General features: G+C 40.0%; 1 protein-coding gene across 9 annotated transcripts in view; it reads left to right on the top strand.

Moving 5' to 3' along the window:
* The window catches only part of MCTP2 (multiple C2 and transmembrane domain containing 2), a 120,119-nt gene that overhangs the window by 64,949 nt on the left and 32,708 nt on the right, over positions 1 to 22,462 (top strand). For all 9 annotated transcript variants that reach the window (XM_068203657.1, XM_068203663.1, XM_068203662.1 and 6 more), the window contains 3 exons: positions 7,020 to 7,121; positions 8,061 to 8,135; positions 8,913 to 9,032. In XM_068203657.1, coding sequence (XP_068059758.1) covers positions 7,020 to 7,121; positions 8,061 to 8,135; positions 8,913 to 9,032 — 297 coding nt within the window. The remainder of the gene's footprint in view (positions 1 to 7,019; positions 7,122 to 8,060; positions 8,136 to 8,912; positions 9,033 to 22,462) is intronic.

The following is a 22,462-nucleotide window of genomic DNA, read 5'->3' as shown; positions in this document are numbered from 1 at the left end:
CAATATCTTCTATTTTAGAATAATATTAGAGTCAGTTGGGCATGGAGGATTATTTGATGTTTACAGGGAGGAAAAAACCTCTTAACATCTTTTATTCCATTTTTGATCACTTGGTTAATTTCTCCCCAAGTCCTCGTATCTCTGATGTTACTGGAAGAGAGTGGCTGGAGCAGCTGCTCTCCTGCAGACCCAGTGCTTGCCAAATGGCCTGCATGATCGGCAGCAGGCTGTGTGGGCTCACAGTGAGAAGATGTTAGATTTGGATTTTCTGTTGATTTTATAGGCATTTGTCAAGTATCCCTTAGGAAGCATGTAACAAGGCAGAGGAGGGGAGTGCATGTGTGTGGTAATGTCCAAACTATTCAGTGTAGGTTTTTCTGTGTCCAAGGTTTGGGACAAAAAAAAATAAAATAAAAATTGTTTATGCTTTCCCTTGCCAACTGATCTTCTTCGTTCCCATCCAAACTTCTCTGCCTCCTATTTCAGTCAAATCTAGTGTAAATATACTCATCTCTGCTTCTGATTAAAAACATTTTGCACCTATTAACTTGGTCTGCTCAGACAGAGAACTGTAATTTTCCAAGCACTTTTTCTTCAAATAGGAATTTCAGTGTATGTTGTCATTTTGACTGTAACTTTGAATGTATCCTTTGAACCATTTAGATAAATATACTAAAAGAGAACAAAAGTTAAAGACTCAAGGAAGCCTCATAATCATGTAGATTCAATTTCTGTATGTAATCAGGCCTAATATTTGCCTGGCATTGAATTGTCTTTTGAAAATAGATGTGCTTTTGCCATTCTTTTTTCCTGTTAAAAATGCACAAGTTTGACTTGTGAGCTGTCAGCACATGAAGTAAGTTTACTTCAGGAATTGTTCATGGATGACTAGATTCTTTTCTTAATGAAAAATTGCCCTGAATAAAGTATGTGTTGGAGGGATATGAAATGTTTAATTGATATGACAGCGAATTTTGGGTTAAATGTGTTCAGTAGTGCCACTCTGGCATTTTGCAAACATGACTACACCTTCATCATCACATTAGCACAGGAATAACCTTATGGCACAAAAATTCAGGGATGGTGAAATTATGTATTCTTTCCGTTCATCCTTGACTGTGATCTAGGGTTATTGCAGGAACCAAATAAGAAAAATAAAAAGCTGGGCAGCATGAGAAGAGTTTTAAGATGACAAATGATGAATAAAGCTGCAAACTTCATGTCCTGGTAGATGTGATAAAGGAGAATTGGATAAATGCACATTTTGCTAGCAATAAACTGAATTTGGAGACAGAGGGAGAGAAGTTTGTAGTTTAGCTTTAACTTTTCCATGTTGATCAACCTGTTGTACTTTTTTTCTCCTGTTTTTTTGTCAAATTAATCCTCTAAAGCAAGTGTGAGACCTCATCTCAAGCACTGCTCTGGTCAGCCACATTCACAATTTACACTAGAAAAGAAACAGATCAGTGCTACCACAGTATCCAGCAAATGGGTCCTTCTCTTGCCAGAGGTGACCCATAGAGTCAAGCCTTGGGCTGGGAGGGAGATTTTGGGGTGTGGGGAGTGAAAGGGATGCCCATGAGCACTGAACAGAGCAAGCTTTTGTGCCAAAAACTGGAGAAGAACCTGGTAACGGAGAAGTAGGGCAAAAACTTTATTACTTCAAGAAAGAAGTTTGATAGGTTTTAGAAGTTTTGTAGGTTCTGGGGGACTTGAACTAATTATCAAAGAAGTCCTTTCTGTCTCTGTGTTCCTTTGTGTCCTAGATCTTAGTAAAGGCAACCATGTGTCTTTGTGAGGGTCTGTCTTTTTTCTTCTGCTTCAAGAGACTCCTATCTCCTAGAAGGCTGCAAGTTATTAGAGACATGGGAGCATATAGTGTGCTTCAATGAATTTGAAAGCAGAGTATATCAAATATCCTCATGTAGAAAGGCCTTTTGAGTGAGGAGTTGTAGCACAGAATGGAATGTTTTTTATCTGCTGGATTATCAGGTCAGAGTAGTCCTCAGCTGCACCCTTTTTTCCCAGCCAACAGGAAGAGGTCTATGAAATATTCTCAAATGCCAGGCAAGGTCAGTAGCCAGTGTTACACTGAAAACAAGGAGTGTGCCTTTGGCAAGCTTGATTGGCTAAAGGATGGCCTGGATTCAGAGAGCAGACACCTGACGATTGCACTTACTTAGCACTTGACCCTAAGTGCATGGTCCTTTCCAGGAGAAAGTTTTAGAGTTTGAGAAAAATGAAATTGCTGTGTTTATGCAATGGAGGCAGCCATGAAGTGTGCTGTCTGTTCTGACTTTTGTCTGATCATGAACCAGGATTTTTGGAATGGGGAAAAATCCCCCACCTCTCTTCCAAGGAAAGCATGTCTTGTTGCTGACATTAGATTCTCCCCCATCCACTCGCTGCTCACTGAAAAAGTACCAACAGGGATATTGTCTCAAGTATCACCTAGGATCCTTGTGCTTCCAGGGTTTCAGCTCCTCCTCAGACTGGCTCGAAGCCCTCATATGAAAGCCCTGCCTGGTTTCTTTCAGTCCATCAGCTCCATATCTCTTTGGTCTTTGGATAGCAGTCCTCTGCCAAAAATCCAAATCTCTATTCCACTTTGGATCCCACAGAACGTTATTCAAAGTGAAGGGGTAAAGAGTTTTGGGGTGAAGGAACAGGCATGTTGTACAAAATTGGTTTGGTGCATATGGCAAGACTGGGGAGGAACAAAAACCTCTTTATATGCACGTACAGGTAGATCAAATATGTGGCTTGCTTTCATCTTTTCCTGGGGAAATACGTTGTTTGATAAGGGGAGGTGTGTGTCTATTACAAGCCAGCTTTATGTTATGCAGGGCAAATGGGATGACATTGTGCATCAGCAATGAGCTCAAGCAGGAATATCAGAGGTCCCAAATGCTTTAGATGAATTACCCTTGGAGAGTAGCCATTACCCTCTCCACACGTCACAGGTGTTGATGTACAGAGGTTTAACCCAGCGTTCTTCTGTCAGGTCATCAATATATGACATTGAATCTGCATCAAAGCTGGATACAGAGTGAAGTTTTCTTAAAATCAATGTAAAAAAAAAGCCTCTAAACCATATTTCTTTAAGACAAGAGCAATGAAAAAACACACTTTGCTGTGTAAGGGTCCTGTCTTCTCCGTGTTTTGTGTCATATCAATCTTGGCTTTTGCTATTTCATTAAAATTCCCAAGCGGTCAGAAGGTTGTTGCTTAATAGATTTAGCATTGGCTGGCTACATCAATACTGTGTTTAGTCACATTTGTTTTACTGGGGACATCTGGGCAAAGAGTTTAGCAAATATATTCATTCATTTGAGAGGAACCTGGTGCACTTTGGACCTTGACTGGATGGTGGTCTCGTGTGCCTCAACATTTCCTTCAATTAGAGGCAACTTCAGGGAACGTTTTGCCTCAAGTGCGTCTGCAGGTTGAAATATTTATTGCAGAAAAGAATTTCAGCTTTTCTTCCAACTGATAATTTCCTTTTCGTGGTCCTGTATGGAGAAGGGATCTGATACAGAATATACAGTTCTTTCTGTGAAAATATGGATCTGGTTTCGTCTTTCTGTGTTGACTCAGAAGAGGGAAATGCCCCAAATATCAGAAATTCCTATGGGATGAAAGTCCAGACTATTTTTCTGATGGTGACCTTGCAAAATGCAGCATGTGGGTGTGGTAGGGACTGCTGTCCTCATGTTAATCCCAGGGTTATGGCAGTCTTGCTTGGTGGTTGAGCCCCAATAAGCTATTAAGAAGCTTTCAGAGAGTGCAGGCATTAGCATTCAGTGAGGATATAAAGCATCATCAATAAAGGAATAATATTGATTATGTCTCTTTAAGGTGCTTACCTGCAGATATTTTCACATTTAATTTGAATATTCCTTTCCCTTCCTTTTCCCATAAGTAGATATTAAGCTGTTTTAGACACAGATATCAGAGCTACTCATTTTGACAAATCCGTGTGACATCATCAGGTTTGTAGCAAAAGATATCTGGGTGACAGAAGAAACCTGATCTTTCTGACACTGAGGTACATCCCATGACCCCAGCCCTGGCTGCTCTTTTCCACAGCTGGAGAGAGCATTTAAGCAGTCTTTGGGAATAGCAGAGACTGGGGGAAAGTACCCAGAGAGCAGAAAGAAATAGATGCAAAATGAAATTATTGTAACTGTCTGTCTCTCAAGTTGGGGGAGAAGCTGAACAGAATCTGAACTCTGCCCCAAGAACAGGATGCAATGAAAATGAGGAGTATTCAAGGCTCTTTTGCATATTTTCTTGTGGGCACAGTTGAGACATGCCACCGGTGTAATCTCCATGCAGTCATGGTTCTTAGAATTACCCTTTACCTTTTGTTGAACCACGCTGCCCTAGCACAGTGCCAAAACTGTAAGGGAGTCTTTTGTTTGACTTATTTTTTCAGTTTTTTTTCCTTTTTATCCAAATGAAAATGCAGTGGAGACAGGCCATTTCATAGCCTGTCATTCTTCTCTTGTGCTTTTTTTCCTCTAAGAAAGTCTGAAGCTAAAATATCTGTATGAATGTTTAGTCCTAGGCTGTGTTATACTTGCACATCTTTTCCCAGACAGTTTGAACACTTAGAATTAAATATGCCAAATAAATCTGACTCTAAAACTTCATTTGCACTGCATTTCTTCCTGCCCTGATCAATTTAAGAATAGCAGCAACAATAATAATGACACCATTCAAGAAGTTTCCCAAGCAACCCCTATTTACAAATAGAGGTGGAAATTACTTGTTGGTGATTTAAAACTTACTGTTTGAAAACACCTGTAGACACACCCAAAATGTTTGATTCAGCTCCAGCTCTGAAAAAGAAGAGTCTTTTCCCCAGTGTATTTTTTTGAGTGCAGAATACCACAGTATCAGGCTCAAATACTCAGAAACATTTTTTTTCCTTTTTCTATCAATTTAGCTCTGTGTCACATTCCTTTTCATTGTGGGTTATGCTCTTGAAAGATGTAAGAAAGAAATATATCCCAAAGAATATAAAGAGATTTTCCCACTAGCTGTGGCTTCTGGTGTAACTGGCTGAAATGTGATGAGAAATATATATACCTGAAACACAAGGAAATTCAGCTCTAAAATGAATAACCATGGGGAATCCAGAATTAGGATATTGTGATATATGCTGGACATCTGCATGTCTGCAGACACACTGGGAATAAAGTCCATTCTATCCTGTCACAGCAGAATCCATGAATCAAAGCTCAGGCTAAACCTGTTGCTGCTTGCACTCAAACCAAATGCTTCTGTCTCAGTATTCCTGCCATCAGTAAAATCATTTATCCTTTAATTTGTAAAATTTAACAAAATCACTATTTTCCCAACAAAATTTTGTTTTCATTCAGTAATTTTTTTTGGCCTTTTTTTTTTTGAAGAGGGTAAAAGCAAGTTGGTGACAAAGCAGAAACCTTTATGATGGGTTGACAATGCTGCATGTGGCGGCAGTTGGCCTGAGGACCTTCTGATGCCAGTCCATTTGGCCCTAGAAAAGGGTTTAATCACTTTGGCATCTCTTCTGCTTTGAGTCTGCAGGACTGCAAAATGTTTCTTTACCTGCCCCTTTCCTGCAGCATCCTTTGCTGCCAGCCCCAGCACTGTGTGTGCTCTCTTGTGGTGAAAGCAGAGGTGCTTTGTGATCAGTTTAGTGTTACTGTTTTTATTTATTGCTATTAAATGAATTCCACATAGATCTCTGTAACTGTAAAGCTTTGGGTGAGAAAATAGGAAATAGCTGGAATTCCTGGCTGTACACCACTGAGGTTACAAAGTTGGTCCTTGTGAGATCCCTCTTCCCTTTCAGTCCTTAGGCAGAAATCCCATCTACCTTTTGACAGGCTGTTTTGGTATAGAAAGGGTAGAGCAACACTTGGAAAGAAAGTGACCTTTCCCTTGTCCTGTGAAATCACTTAGTTCCTATTACACCTTTTTTTTTTTTTTTTCCTTACTCATTTCTACCATGGTTTATATGAGTGCCTCTTTTAAATGCCAGAGCAGCAATAGCCATTTTAAATATGGTTGCAATTTCATGCCCCCAAATTTCCTCTGTTATCTTTAATCTTTGATCATTACAGTCCCTCCATATAGCTTTTTGGTAAGCTGCACTTTTTTATGTTACTGCTGTTTAGAATTAACTGGTCTGCTTCCTAAAAAGCCAAATGTTTAATCAATACATATCCCACTGTGTGTAATAAATACATTTCTGCCATCATTTTTGAAGAGAGAATGCTTTTGCTTTGAGCCAAATAGTTTACAAAATGGCAAGGAAGGTATTTTGTTTTTGGGCTGGTTGTTTTTTGGGGTTTTTTTTTTTTTTTTTAATAGATGCTTAATGAGATAGGGCCAATGGGTTGATCAGAGCAGAGAAGTGGTATTGAAATTCAGGGGTGAGGTGGGGGGAGAAGTCTTTTACATGAATTAGTTAATTTTGAACATTTGTTACATTAGCATTCACTCCACTTCAGCCGATTCATTTCTTTGGATTGCATTTGTTTGCTGGGTAATAATTTGATAACGTTGCAATAAACTAAGCATTAAGAAGTGGTTTCGTGTACTGGAGTGTGCAATAGGTAGGTAAAGTTGTTGTTTGTGGCTCTTTTCCTAAACTTTGGAAGAAAAATCCCATTTTAAACTTGTAATAACAGAAGCTGATTACTTCCCATCAACTCACTGGCTTCCAGGGCAGAATTTTCAGACTGATTATTGCGTGCAGTGCTCTGCTGTAAAGTACAAGGTCTAAAAATTAAAGTTGGACCATAAGAGATTTAATCTGCAATTTTATAGGTCTCTAATCCGGCAGTTGTTTTGTATTTCAGGCGCCAAGTATATTATCAGGGTTTGGGAAAAGTTTTTATTTGTTATTCTTTTGTGCTTGAGTTATAATTATTTATTTATTTGTTTGCAGTGTCTTTAAATTATATTGAGGATTACAGCCAGGAAAATATTGATGCTTTTTCTCCCCTCCCCACCCCAAACTATAGATTAGAAACGGTAAACAAAGTTGTTACACGCTGAAGAATAAAGACTTGGAACGTGCTTCAAAAGGAGTAATTTACTTGGAGCTGGATGTCCTATTTAATCCTGTAAGTTGAAGGATTTTCTTTTTGCTTATCACTGGTGTAAGAAAAGTGTGAATCTACAAGGACAAGGGTGGGGGTGATGCTTTTAAAACCAGGAGCCAAGCCAGAAAAGTCCTGTCCCCATTGCATCTGGTGGTGGAGGGATGTTTGATGTTGTGAGTGAAGAAGATTTGGGCTGCCTGAGCTGTGGCCCCTCCAGGTGGATGGGACAGAGAAGGGGCATTCCTGGAGGGACAAATAACCACAAGCCACCTTAGGAAGGAGGTGCTGATTGCTGCAGCCACGGCTTCAGTTGCAACAGCCAAAAAAAGTGCTTCAGGTTCATTTTATTATACATTAATTTTAATACCTAGTTCTCCCCTGAAAAGCTGACCCAGGATGTTCTCTTCCCAGGGTGTTGACAGGAAAATGAATGAGGCATGGACACAGTGCTTAGTTTTTAGGTGGCTGAGTCAGTCTCAATCCTTTATGCCCTCCAGTCTTTTACTGAGTTTAACTCCTATTTATTAAGGGCATCGTGGGCTGTGCCACAGCTCTGCTCCTGCTCAAGTGAGTCCAGCCTTGCCCAGTTTAACTTGTCTGCATTTTCCTTAGCATGGAATCATAGAATGGTTTGGTTTCCAAGGGAGCCTAAAGCTCATCTCATTCGCCCTGCCCTGCCATGGGCAGGGGCACCTTCCCCTACACCAGGTTGGTCTGAATCCTCTCCACGTGAATGGTTACAGGGATGAGGCATCCACCCTCTCTGGCCAACCTGTGCCAGTGCCTCACCATCCTCATTGTAGCAAATACGTATTAAAAGCAACTCCTATGTCACACAGAGTCTGGAAAGATTGAGAGATGCTGAATTTCCTAATCTTCCTGAGCACCTCTGGTGCTATGAAAATGAAATAACTCCTTTAAAACTACATGGTCTCATTTTTATTAATTTTTCCCTTCTAGATAAAAGCAAGTATTAGAACATTCAAGCCCCGAGAAAAGCGCTTTACTGAGGAGAACCGCAAATTTTCTAAAAAGGTGAAAATTGGGTCTGGGCTAAGCTTTTGCATCTGTTTCTGAAAGATTTGAATTGCTGTAGCACGTTTGCAAGAACAAAACCTATTTATGCATAAAATGCTGAACACATGTAAATTCAGTGTATTTCTGTATATATTAAAAGGTTTGTTTGTGTTAACATGAAATTGCTTTCTGATCTGGCTTGCATCAGTAGTTCTGCTTTGTGCTTCAGAGTGGGGAAAATGATAGCTGTGGATTTTGCACACTTCACAGCACTTAAAGCTCAATGAGAGCCTTATTCTCTTCTTTGTGAAGAAAGGCTAAATTCCTTATGTAAAAAGTCCATAGGATTTAAGAACAATGGCCATTATTCTTTCTAAAATTGAGAGGCCTTATAATGTCTAAAAATCCCTATTTATTTCTATGGACTAGTCCAAAACATGTAGAAAAGAGGAGCAGACTACATTCTCTCTGTCCCTTTCCCTGAGACATTGATGTATTTTAAGAATTAAATGACGATAAAGGTAGGTTTGTATAACTGTTTTATTTAGTTTTGGCATCAGTTTGTGCCTTTTTTTTTTTTTTTGGAAGAGATGAGGGAAATCTGGAAGGTTTGGGTGTAATCAGAAAGCAGACAGGAGCTGGTGAATGTGTCTGAAATAGAGGCTTTATTTGTGATATGTGCCCTGGTATGCATTTGTAGCCTAAATTATCCCTTTTTCTGAAGCAATAGTAGGATATTAGTGTGTTTGATTAAACTCCTCATCTCCTCCCCTCCTCCCACTCAATATTTATCAGATCTTATCAAGAAATGTTGATCGCGTGAAAAAAATCACCATGGCAATATGGAATACAATACAATTCCTTTGGAGCTGCTTTCTCTGGGAGTCCACGGTGAAGAGCTTGATAGCATTTGTGGTAAGTGGATTTCTTTTATTGCCTGGGGCTGAATGATCTAAGATCTGGAGTGTTCCCGTGCCTTCCTCCCTGTCCATGTTCCGTGCCTTCCTCCCCACCAGCACGAAGCCCTTTCTCGTTGGCTGTTGTTGCTGTTTTGTGGCTGCAGGGCAGCTTGGGCCACACTGGGCCTGGTGGGGATGGGAATGAGACCTTCAGGAGCAGCCTTTCCTGGCTTGGAGCAGAGGTATTCACCTCCTGCACCAAGCTCTGGGGATGCCAATGTCCATGGTGGGTGATGCTGCCACGCACAGGCTGTAAATGTGTGGTGACGCTGGAATTTTGAATTATTTTTAATTTGAAACATGGCAGCTGGGGGATAGGAAAGGCAGGAGATGGTGGCCAAGAGGGTGATGTACGGAGTTGCTTTTGATCTCAGTGGTGCAGTGAGCTGATGGGTTTTGTGCCTTCCATCTTCCATTGCAGTGAGGCATCACCTCACTGCAGGTTATCAATTCCTGCTCTGCCTGTGTTGGCATTGCCTGTTGCAAATTTATTCTCCTGACTGTAATAATACATTGTTTGAAAGAAAAAAAAAAAAAAGGAGAAGGCTGGTCACTGCACTCTGCAAACCAAAAGCCAACTTCTCCACCTGCCTATCCCACTTTCCATGTCTCTCCTTTTTCCTCTTGGTAGTAAACACCCCATTTGTAGTTTTCTCATAATCCACTCAAGCACAAAAAGATTTTGCCTGCTCTTTATTCTGCGGTGTGACATTTTCTTCATGCTTGAAATGTTTGGCATGCCATTAAAGGTTGCAAAAATCATTTCGTGGTGGTCCAGCATGCAGAAAGAAAGTTTTTGAGTTGAGTGTTTCTTAAGCAATACAACATCTACATTGCTAAGATTTTCTCCTGCATTTACTGTCTGTGAATTGTAACATGCTTAAAGGATTTTTTAAGGCAAACACTTCAGTGTATTTGTCACAGATGAGTAAAGTAGACCAATCCTGATTGAAAGAAGCTTCAGAACAAGGACAGAGGAGCTGTCTTCACCCTGTAGATTAGAGAGATGGCTCACACAGATAAATGGATAGGATGAAGAGGGTCTTTTCTCTGTAATTTTTTGTCTACCTGTTTCTTGAAGCTCATTCAGAAGATATTATATTATATTATATATATTATGTATAGTTAATGGCTGGAGAGCAGAGTGGTTGGTACCTCACTGAAGTAAGAGTGGCTGTGCAAAAGAATTCTGTGATTGTGTCCCAGGGAATCAGACGGCCCTTCATGCTGGGGCTGGAAAGAGAGGGTAAAATCCCAGTGTCCGTGTGCTGTCCATCACTGTACAGCAGGAATCTAAGCACATATTTAAAAGGATTGCTCTTTTTCACCAAAGTGCTTGTGAAGTTACAGCTGTCAAGTTCAGTTTTCCAAACCTAGGAAAAGTTTGGAAGAGGTGGAGAGGCAGAAAAGTAAGAAGGTGGGAAAATGGGTCTACAGAAAAAGGAAATTATTCCCAGTTAAAAGGAGTATGAGCAGGTTGCCAGTTACAGGTTGATAGCATCTTTACTGGATACCATAAAACTCCTGGTTTCCTGAAAGGAAGTGGGTAATGGGAAAGGAATAAAAATACTCAACTCTAAGAATAATTACCACAGCCTTCTTCTACAACCCAAAATTTAAGTCTATCTGATTTTTCTCACATGGAGATAATTCAGCTCTGGCACTAAAAATGAAATGCTAATTATATATCTCTCTCTCACTATTTCCAGTGAGTGTTCATAGTATTGAAAATACGCACACAGCACGGTAGGTGCAGCATCCCTCCCTGCCCAGTCTGTGTGGAAAATCCACTCCTCATGTGCTGGTTAAAAGATAAGGTGAGGAGGATGCACCAAGCTTCTTTACCCATTTTTCAGCTGTGTTCATGAAACCCTTTATTGGGTTCGATGCCAGCTAGGCCCTCAAACTAGAAAATGTGTTTTTTTAAAAATTATTTTGCCTTTCAGATGGTGTCCCTCAGGCCCCTGGCAATTACCATTTTGATCTGGTATTTCCCTTGGTTTCCCTCTACAGGTAACCCATGCCCCTTCTTCCAAGGGGGAATGAAGTGAGGGAGGAGGAGGGAGACAAGCAGGCAGTGTAATCATGAGAGCCTTGTTTTCTTCAGCAATCAGACAAAACCCACTGCCAGACAGATAAAATGTTTGTGAGCTTGTCAGAGGACAGCAATAGCCAAGGACTTGGAATCTTTCACCTTCCAGTTTCAATCTTCCCTCCCCATTAGTGCGACAGCTCGTGTGTGTGACAAGGACACCAGCTGCTTTTGGGGGTGTAAGAGAAAAAGACGGACAGGTAAAGAGGGAGGAAACAGAGGACAGCACAGGCAGGACACGAGTGAATGAGAAAAATGCTCTCACTCTGTTTCCTCATTTATAACATTCATCATCCCAGGCTAAATTTCTTTATTAGGATGTAATGGTGAGAGGAGACAGTCCCAAGAACATGTGAGTAGATGAATTTTTTTGTGCTATAAAAATGTAATCACATTTTTCATCAGCGTTCTGTGCTTTTAATCTGATGATTTTTCATCTCAGTTAATTGTATAGGCACAGAGGACACTGGGCTCTGCTGAAGCACATGTAAAATCAGAATTTTTTCAAGCTTAGAGGTTTAGGAAAGAGGGTTGAAAGGGAGCTGAGATGAAGAGCACATTTTCACTTTTGGTGATGTTTGCCCTGTGCATAAAGGGTTTAGTGGAAACGGTGTTACACAGCTAGAGAAGACATCCTGGGTCAGAGGAAAGGGTCACACAGGATTTCTGTGTTCTTCATAGTTTACCTCTCTTCACTGGTCTGGTGTGAAAAATGGTCACACATCGTTGTGTATGCCTGGGAATATCAGGAATATTCCCCCATGTGAAAAATGTTGCCTGTAGTCTTGACAGTGTTCATATACCAAGAGATACCTTTAAGCACTTTGTGTATTCTTTTCCATCAGTTCAGGGTTTGGGGAGATTTGTAGATTTTTAAAGACCAAAAAGACCTTCAAACATCCCTTTCTGTTTAATCCTGGTACAGTTATCTCTGAATTCAACCCAGTAAGTTGTGTTTTGATTGAAACATACGTCACAAAAAGGTCTTTGTTTTGAAGAAAACTGGACAATAGTCCAGTACATCCCTGTATGGTCCTTCTCATGCCTGACACGCTCCATATTCTACCCTGGACAATTTTCTACCAGTTTGCAGTCTCAATGTTGTAGTTTTAGCCTGGTTCTCTTCACTCCTTCCTCGTTACACTTTTCTCCATTGAGACATCACTTCCACACAGCATTATTGGTGTCCAAAAGCTGGAGTTGTGTCCTCCAATGTGCCTGGGGGAATGTTCTGCTCACAACTCAGCTTTTATGTCTGATTATAACCTGTTTGTTTTTCCCACTCATGCATACAAAAACTTGTCTTCTTACCTTCCTGTTGCACATTTAAACCAAATTTTTGAACCTTCCTTCTGTATGCAAACACTCCCTGCTTGCTCTGCTCCCCCTTTGCTGGTTGTGGAAGTGAGGTCTGTAATAACCAAATCATTCTTACTGTATTATATGTATTTTTAAAATATTTCAAAGTTAATTTTAGTCACAATGATTTTCATGAGGAATTATGCATCATTGCACATTGTGCTTGTGATTTTATACAACATAATTACACCTTCTATTGACAGTTTTCTCTGCATTAATGGTAATTATGCCATTTAATGAAATTACAGTAATTGCATTAAAAATATAAGCTGGTGTGAATTAAAAGGATATATTGACTGGAATTTTTACTATCATATATATATTTTTTTACAGTTCGTATGATAGGTGCAAGAGACGTTGACAGGATCAGGCAAACGATGGGAAACCAGCCACCAGAGCACCTCTGGTGTGGCTGGCAGTGCTGCTGCTGGATTCCTTCAGGGTCCCTGCACACTCACCCATGCCAGAATACTTCATTTTCACTGGCAGCATTTCCCACTCTATCAAGTTCAGGCTTCTTGCTGATCCAGGCTGCTGCCAGGCTGGGGACAGGTGGGAGTGATTTTTCCAGCTCAGCCCTTGCTGGCAGCAGGGGCCAGCCAGACAAGGAATGCAGCAGGCACAGGCAGTATTTATTCATTTTGCAGTGACATTGCACTGTGTCTACTAATTATTTTATGGTGGCTTAGTACTGGGACGAAGGGGAGGAGTGTGTGGTGATGCAACATAATGTGTTGGAAACGTGGGGCTTCTGGTCAAACTCCCTGCAGCTATTTAATGGTGGGCAGCTGGGAAAATGACAGGCATGGGGTCGTTTTTGGAGCACTTTGGGCTTCCCAGTAAGCTGCCTGATGCAAGAGTAAGGAAGCCCTTGGGGTTGTTAATGCAGCAACACAGCCCAAATGTAAACTTTTGTGCTCCTTGCTGCAGAGGTGGGATTTTGTCACTCTTCTCCACTGAGATCTCCAAAGCTCTTTAATCCCAGAGGGAGCTCGAGGATGCCTGGTTTTGGGCACTGCCCTCTTGGGCTGTGGGGGCTTGGAAGGCTGAGGGGCCCCAGGGCTGGCTGGTTGAGGCTGCAGGGATGTGCACTGCTCTGCCAGTTTGCTTCAGGTCTGACCTGGGGCAGTAGCAGAGAGAGAGGACAGAGCCTGCAGCCTGTGAACTTCTGGGCATCTCTGCTGAGTGTGATGGAACACGCTGCCACTTCAGCTCCTGATACAGGAGCTGGATCTGAGCCCAGCTAAACTCATCTCAGAGAGAAGATACCAATCATCTTATTAGACATGAACAATTTTTCATCCCTGTTGAGCTGGGCTATATTTATAGTGATGAACTACGGGCAAAAGGCCATTGGCTTGTTGACAGTGTCCTCTAAAATTGCTAATTGCCTATCAGTAAGAGGGAAATATTCTTTATCCCCTCAGGAGAGATATTTGTTAACTCAAAATCTGAGCCTTCTGGAGTTTACTTGGGGTAAATCTCTCATTCTGTATGTGGACAAGTGCCTCCTGCATGTTATGGTTTGGTTTTCCTGAGCAAAGCACAAAATGTCCCAGCCCTGTTTGTACTGAGCATAATTCAGCCCTGGACACAACAACAATATACAGGTAAAACATCCAGTTTAACTCCTGCATTGTTTTGCAACACTGTGATTTACTTTATTGTATTTTTCCCTTGATTGAAGGGGAGTTATAGATCAATAAGAGGAAATTCTTGGGATGAAAGTTTCACAGGGAACATGAGAAATCTATGGAGAAGGGAGACCAGTAGCAGCTACGGAATGAGGTAGAGACTGAGTCACCGAACCTCTCTTGCACCTCTGGCCAGCCAAGCAGAGGAGAGAGGTTTAATTCAACTATTTACCAGTAGGTGGTAATAACTCACTCTTCTGTGGGGTGGGGGAGCAAGATGTGCTCACATGAGCTTCCCTAAAATATTTTTTATTTTCCCTGTGGATTGTCTGCTAATTTTGAACAAGCAGTTCCCTGATACAAAACACAAACCACCCTGCCATGAGTACATGTGTAACTGATGAGAAGGGTATAGTCTTTTTTCTTCCCCCATCCCCCCTTTTTTTTTTATCCTCACAGCTGAAGATGAAATATAAATCATTGTTCCCAAACTATTCGGGAACAGCATTAAAGTAATGGTAGATTAAAATGTCTCCACATTAAAAAGCTAAATAAAATGAATAGATGTAATCCTAAAGAGAGAAGAATGAGTATTCTTCAAACACTGAATAGGGAACTTGGAGGAAGAAAAAACTTTAAAAAAGAAGAAGGAAAAAAGTATTAATGCAAAAGAGATGCTCTTTACATCCGCTTTACTGTAGAGCTTTTGCTAAGGGCTGTTCTCAGCCCATTTGCAGCTTGTGTTTTGCTGCAGTTTTAAAGAAGCAGTCGGCAAAGGAAGGAAGGCAGTTTCTATTTAAATAGGGGAGCTGTAAAATATCCCTGCTACAGAAATTCGTTCACGTTCAGGCTAGAGCTGGTGCTGGAGGAGCAGCAAGAGGCAGGTTTCAGGAATTTCACCTAGTAAGTAATTCTTCAGAGCCCCCAACATTTCTTCCCCTCTTTCCCTGTGCAAATCCCTGGGAAAGGCACATCTTTAAAATCGTTGTCTCGAACTCCGCTGAAAAGGCTGGAGTGGAGAGGTGTGTTTTTATTTCAGGCTGTTATATCCTCATAGAAGTATTTTCCTAATGAAGGGGGAAACGTTTACATCCTGCTTCCCCCTGGCTGCTCGTGGCAGTGCCTGTGCAAAGGCACCAGTTCGGGAGCAAAGCTGTCAGGACCACGCTACCTGACACAAGTGGCTGCTCAGATGAGAAACAGGCTTCTCCAGACAATTAAAGGGGATGGTTTCACCCTTTCCCCCTGCAATTTTTACGTTTCCACTATTATTCTTCCGTGGTTGAGGGGGAATACAATTTAAGCTTGAGATCCCAGACTTTGCTTTGCTGCAGCAGTTAAAATTCCTGGAATAGCAACAGTGATATTGACGATGCTGAGAGACACACAGCAAAGTAAACACATATTATTTCCAGCTCTTTCAAAAATGCAAGAACAAACAAGGACAAAGTTAATAGGGAAATAACCACTTTGAGCCTTGACAACACAATAAACAAGATTTAAAAAGCAGAGTTTGAAGCTTTGGAGTCAGGGTGAGATGGAGCTAAGCAGAGACCAGTACAAATATCCCTTTTAACTCTGGAAAAGATGGATGGCCTTATGTTTCCAGCTCAGGAGTTTTGGGGATTTGCTTCTTACCAGTGGAATGTTCCAAAATAAAAATAAAAGCAAAGCTATGTTTTGCATCTTAGGAGTCATTTCCTCTGTGCGTGCTTAACAAGGCATTTACCTATATAGGAATTGCCTTGATTTTGGGGCTGGGGATCTTCCTCTAAAATTATGCTGTGCTGATATTTTTGAGGCTTTCTGTGTCATGTACTCAAAACTTGAATGCATCACATCGAAATGATTCCCTCAGCCCTGGTAATGAGAGAGACCTAAATCACTGCCTCTCACTCTTTAATTGCATTTTGTTGGGTTTAATTGATGATAAAGCCTTTTAATACCTTGGCTGTGTGTGTTCAACTCTGTGATCCAAGTATTTGGGTAAAAGAACAGTCCTGATGCAGGATAAGCCTCTGTGCAGCTGGTCAGCAGGAATGTGTATGCAGGCATCCAGTTGAGAATTAAGGCGAGGAGAAAGAAATTCAGCTTTGTTCTAGTATGTGGATTTATCCCTAGAAGGTGTTGGTGCTAAGACAGCTGAATAGATACGTGTGTCTGTCAGTCTCTCAAACCAGATTGGAAATGTAGTTTTCATCTCTTTGGCTATTTAATGACAGCCCACAAAGCCGACATCAAATGTGGGAACGTTTTATCTAATTAAAAAAAAATAAAAAGGCAAATGAAAAAGGGCTGCTTCTAGCTAAAACCTGAACTAAAGGCATCCACAAATCCTTTGTGCTCAAGTTGCAACCTGTTGGGGAACTCTGCTCAGTGCTTGCATTTCCAGCTAATTTGATATCTCCTTTTTTTTTTTCTTTTTTTTTTCCCTTTTTTTTTTTTTCTTTTAATTTTTGGTGGTTGAAGCTTTGTCATTTGTTTCGAAGCTGTCATTTTTATTAGTCTCCCTGGCTGATCTTTTTGGGCTCTCGTCAGGTGGTGTGTGTTCTCCATTGTCTGCCTGGTCTTGGCAAGCTGTAGGTCCTTTTATTGCCATATGACGTGGGCGTGCTTGCAGCAGTAGCCTGTAATTATACCCACCACAGGTGACAGTTACAAGAGAGCTTTGGTAATAATTTTAGCTGCCTGATCTGATGTTTATGAAGAGCAAACCCTCTTTGTGGTCTGGCTGGAGTTTGCTATATTGTGTTGTACTTTCACCGTTTGAATTATGAAGCCATTTCGATTTTTTTTTAATTTTATTTTTTATTTTCTTTCATATATAACATCTTGTGTCTTTCAAAGTCCTGAAGTTTTGCAAAAGATTGTTGTTGATCTTGTGCTATTTTGTACTTTTCCTATTTATTTTTGCATGCCTTGTATTTATTTTGCTTTGCTCAGCACAGTAAAATAATACTCTTGCCTGTTGCTGGGTTTATTTGTATATTTAACACTGCTGAACTCCTGTATCTAACGCCTCACTAGCAGATATTATGTGTTCTCCCAACTGTGAGAGTAATCACACATTAGCATTTATTTATTTATTTATTTCTTTACCTTTGGTTATTATTTAACTGCTTTAGAAAAGGTGAAATTCTCTCTCCAGCAAGGCAGCACTGGTTTCGTTACTCCTAACAAAATTGCAAAACTTGGATTATGTCAAAGGTGAATTTAGCTCCTGATTTTTAGGGTTATCTTACAAATCTCTATTCTGACTTTAGGAGTTTGCCACAAAAAAATCTGGACAAGGCTGACATGCCCACTGCATGAAAGCTGGTTTTTCTCTTGTGCTGTATTTCTTTTTGCAGTCTTAAATTCTTTAGAGGAACTTCAGATTGAAACTCATGGGCATCTTCTGAATTTTTGATTCTTATCACTGGATTCTGATTTGTAATTCTTCTGAATTGAGTGGCAGCTTGAAAACCAAGAGAAATTTATCTGCAATAATTTGGTATCTTATCTGATCCTAAAGAGATGATTTTCCATGTCAGGATTCAGTCATTTTCATTTTCCCAATTTGTCTGGTGCTTTTTCTGAAAGTTCACTTTGTTCATAGACTAGAAATTGCATAAACAAAAATGAAATTAGTATTCTGAGTTGAATGAATGTTGCATCTGCGTGAGACTCATTAAACAGGAGTGTGAGACAGAAGCTACTTACCCACCACTATTGGAAATACCAGAATTTGAGAAGCTTATTTGTAAAATTCCCGAAGTTGGCATGGATTTAGACTCTGCAAGCTGTATGGGAAAAACATACGGCTCAGCCCAAACAAACAAACAAAAAAGGCAGGAAACCCATGGCATGTAGGATGAAAAAGGTATCTATAAGGAATTCCATTAAAATTAAAAATTCTTATACTTAGTGTGCTCTTTTTCCCCCCACCCAGAGCCACAGGTGTATTGATTTACTTTCAGTCAGCATCTGCTTGGGTTTGTTTCATTATTCACATTACTTTCACCTGACACCTCTTAGAAAGTACTTTAAAGCACTCAGTTTTACAGGAAAATTGTAGACATTGACTATTATCCCCCATGTCATTTGTGGAACACCCCATAAGTGTGGGGTTTTTTTTTTCTTTTAAATTTAAAAAGGTTTTTTTTTTTTTTTAACACAAATGTAGTCTTAGAGCAACACTGCATTCCCCTGAAGCATAGAGGAAGTTTTTATTCTTCCAAAATGAGGGAATGAGTAGAGACACATCTGTAGGTGGATTAAATCACTGTAACTCCATTAACTTCGGCAAACATGTGTTATTTAATATCAGTTAAAAATCTACATCCTCGTTTTGGGCAAAAATCCTGTGTGAATAGAATGTTCAGGGTTTCTGAGAGGAGGAAAAGCCTGTAGATGGCGATGGGCCCTCAGGAATGAGCCAGCTCTGGCATGCAGGCTTCTGTCAGATTTTTCTGGCAGGTTTTCTTTCTCTTGCTTGAACTATTTTATTTTTAATTTAATTCACCCTTTCTCTCAGTGCTAATGTAACACTAGTTGCAGAAATCGTGACAACTGGAAGAAATTTCCTATTTGAAGGTAATGCAACATTTGGTTTTATGAGGGAGACAGATACACCTTGAGGGATTTCTCTTAAGGCGTTTGCTTCTCAGGCTTTTTTTTTTTTTCTTTTTTTTTCTTTTTTTCTTTTAAATAAGAAAGAGTTGGATCCTTTACAAGTTCTGAAATAAAAAGAGATTAGTGGAGAAGCTGCAGAGCAAATACACTTTTTTTAAAAGCCTGGTCTCATTTAGCTTTATTTTATTAGCAATTAAGATGTGCTTTAACTTAGTGGTAATTCTTAAGTAACCGGAAAGTTCTTGGGTTGTTTGAGGATAGCAGTAATAGTAAAAATACCTTAAATCAGGGTGTGTCCCTTACTTTTTTTTAAAAAATATTCAGTTGGAAATAAATGTGGAGCAGTGGGATGACTGCAAAATCCAAGAAATCTGATTTAAAAACAAATCTTTACTATTAATTATGTATAAATTTGACTGCTTCCCCAGTAAAGGTTTGCATTGCTACCAATAACATCAATAGAGTTTTGATCTCTTCCCCCACAACTTCATGATAATTAAATCTGTTATTCTTAATTGTAGTCAAGCTTAGCTGGTTTCTTTTGGTGTTTTTTCTGTGTGTTTTCTTTTTTCTTTTTTAAAGGTAATGCTGTGATTTTGAGAAGTGTTAATAAATATGTAAAACATGTAGCGTTTTGCACCAGTCTAATATGCTGATTTATTTTACCTTTAGCATTACCCGTGTAAAGTCAGCATGTTTACTGAGAGATGAGTGCCAAAGGTGAGCAAAAGTCTTCACTAAAACAGCCTTTAACTACTTTGCTAGCTCAGGTTCAGAACTTTCTACTTTTGTTTTGGGAGAAGTCGCTGTCTTCTGTACTTCCCTTCAGCTTTCATCTTTTAATGGAAGAGAAGAGCAGCACATCTCTGTATCAAAGCCAATTGTCAGCTTTCATTAGATGCATTCTATTGTTTGTTCAGATTAGAAATAACTGCATTACACTTTGACTTTGAAGGCTTGCTTGTTTTTAAATATACTGAGTATATGTGACCTTTTTGTCATTTGTGATGCACTTGGCTTGGCAAATTTGAGATGCCCGTTTCAATAGCATCCAAACCTTTTTGTAATGCAGGTACTCCACAAAAAGGCACTTTTTGTAGGTCTAGAAAAGTAAAACAAAATCCTGCTGCTAATGAAAAACATTAATTGCCTCATCTAAATATTTTTAGCCATAAGGGTACCTCAAATGCATTGCATGGGGGGGAGAGCCCCCAGTGCTGAGGGAGACTGCAGCACCCATTTTTTAGCAGTGGGTGGGAATCCAGTGAGCTGATTTTACCCTCCCATTGTGTATTGGCCATAGGAGATGTGGCTTCTGTCAAAACATGATGGCAAGACAGTCTAATTCCATTAAAAATTTTGCACTAAGCAAATTTTCTTAAAATGTTTAGAATATTCAATGGGAAATGGATAATTGATACAGTGATATTAGCTTTTTTTTTTTTAACTGAACATGCCCATCAGGAATGAGATGATGACTTGTTCTAGCAGTTAAGAAAACTTCCCCAGATACTTCCATGTACACATTTGGGAAAATTATTTGCAATGATATATTTCAATTTCCTTAATAAACTAGACCTGTCTTCCTAATTCCCTTTCCCTTAAGTCCCTCTGCAGGGGTTAAGAAATGAAGTATTTTGAAATTATTATCAGATAACTGTTTCTATGAATAAAAGACTAATCTAAGGGTTTTTTTTTTTTTTTTTTTTCAAAAAAATAGATTTATATTCCAGAGCTGGGAAATAAACAGTGGCAGTAGAAAGGAAATATGAGATTAATAAAAATGAAGACATTTTGCAGAGCTACTCTGGATGGTTTTAATCTTGTTTTGTTTCTTTTTCTTTTTTTTTTTTTTTTCCCTCCTTCTTCTGGGAAGTAGTACTTCTGCAGCAGCATGCATTGCAATGAAAGCAATTCCTGCTTTTTTTTTTTTTTGAAAGTTGTATGACTACTGGCAGAGCCAGTGGTCCTTTAGTGCCCAATGAATCCTGTCTCACACACGGATACCTATAGTAAGACACAGAGTGGGATGAGATCAAATGCTCTGGTTAAAAAGCCTTAGGGAAGCATTATGTGTCTGAGGTCTGATCTATTGTCTGGGAGGTCGGAGAGTGTTAATGCACTCTGCAAAGATTAAACTCCCTCTCTAATTGCTGCAACACTTCCTTAAAGGATTTAAACAGTCAGGGAAGGTGATGCTCCTTGTCAATTTTTGTCTTCTGACAGCTGTTGAAGTTTATCTGTCTTTCCAGGGAGACCACTAGATCATGCAAACCCAGCAGTGGCAAAAGCACAGACCCCAAATTAGGACTGAGAGCAATGAATGCTGCTATTTACACCTATTTCAGCTTTTAAATACACTTAAGGCTTGAGACCAGTGTTGCTCCTCCATTGCCATTTCACTAACTTTTGATTATAGGAGTTCCTGAAGTCCCATAAAAAGTTTAACTGCTGAATTTGATGAAAAGTCACCCTTTTAGCTGGGAGATGCTCATGTTATGTCTCCACCCCTTATTGCTGGGCTGGTGCTTCCTCAGCACATCTCTGTGGGACCGGGTCAGGCACTCACAGCCACAGCTTGTTTATCCCAGGGCAGTGCCACACCTCAGCTGCTGTGAGACACTCTGCTATTTACTCCCAAAATTTTCCTCTGCCTCACTAAGTCTGGTTAGCATTTGAGTTCTCTTGGTCCATAAAACCTGGAAACAAAAATGCACTCAGAAAGCTGGGAAAGCTCAAGGCAGGGAAGTTTTTCTGCTCCTGAACCAGAATGTCCATACTGAGAAGTACCTGTCCGTGTGGTAAAAAAGCAGCGTCGCTGGTTTTTTGAAGCAAAAGAGAAATTTGCCCAGCGGATCAGAACCAGTTTATTTGAAATAGAGATATTTTAAATATATCTAGAACCGGTCTAGATATTTGAAATAGCTTTCATTTGCAAAGGATGCTGTTTTTGCTTGGAAAGTACTTTAAGGGCAAGGGATGGGAAAAAAAGGTAAATGTTACTGACAAAGGAGAAGCATGGCTCCACCCCAGGAGAACTTGGGAGATTTAATATTTCTGCATCAAGGCCGTGGTATCCTCACGTTCACAGTAGGGTAGCATTACTGTAACAAGAGTGGAATTTGACCCATCTTTTTCAAAATGCCCGTTCCTGTTTCACAGACAGATGTGAGTGTGTCCTGTTTCACTGCAGCTCACACAATGTGACAGGTCCTGCCGTCCAGAGAGGCATCCTGTAGTTATTTTTTCTTTTATGGTGGATCAGAAGCTTTTCAATTTGATAGTGTCTGTGTTTTGCTAGTCTTGCAGCATCTAAATGTGTTGGTGCATCGAATCCATTTCACACATAAATGTATAAATATGACCTATATAAATATACATATATTCAATGCCTCTTTTCTAGACTCTGAGCAGATGAGTAATACAGCTGTTCAAAGGAGAAAAAGATTTTTTTCTTTTCTTTTTTTTTTTTTTTTTTGAAAGCCCTCTTGGCTCTGAATCGGAAATTGAGGAGCAGAATTCATCAAGTGTATTCTGATCGTTCTCAGATGGGTAGTTCCTCCTTCCCTTCCTGCATAGCATGTTCCTTTGCACTGTTGCTATATTACATGAAATGTTTCATCTGTATATAAAAATTAAAAATTCAAACAAAAATCTGGCCCACATGAAGAACAGGCCCTTTGGGCA

The sequence above is a fragment of the Anomalospiza imberbis genome, chromosome 13, assembly GCF_031753505.1.
Source record: "Anomalospiza imberbis isolate Cuckoo-Finch-1a 21T00152 chromosome 13, ASM3175350v1, whole genome shotgun sequence".
Classification (NCBI taxonomy): domain Eukaryota; kingdom Metazoa; phylum Chordata; class Aves; order Passeriformes; family Viduidae; genus Anomalospiza; species Anomalospiza imberbis.
Note: the sequence above shows the minus strand (reverse complement) of the source record. Positions and strands in the feature narration are given on the sequence as shown.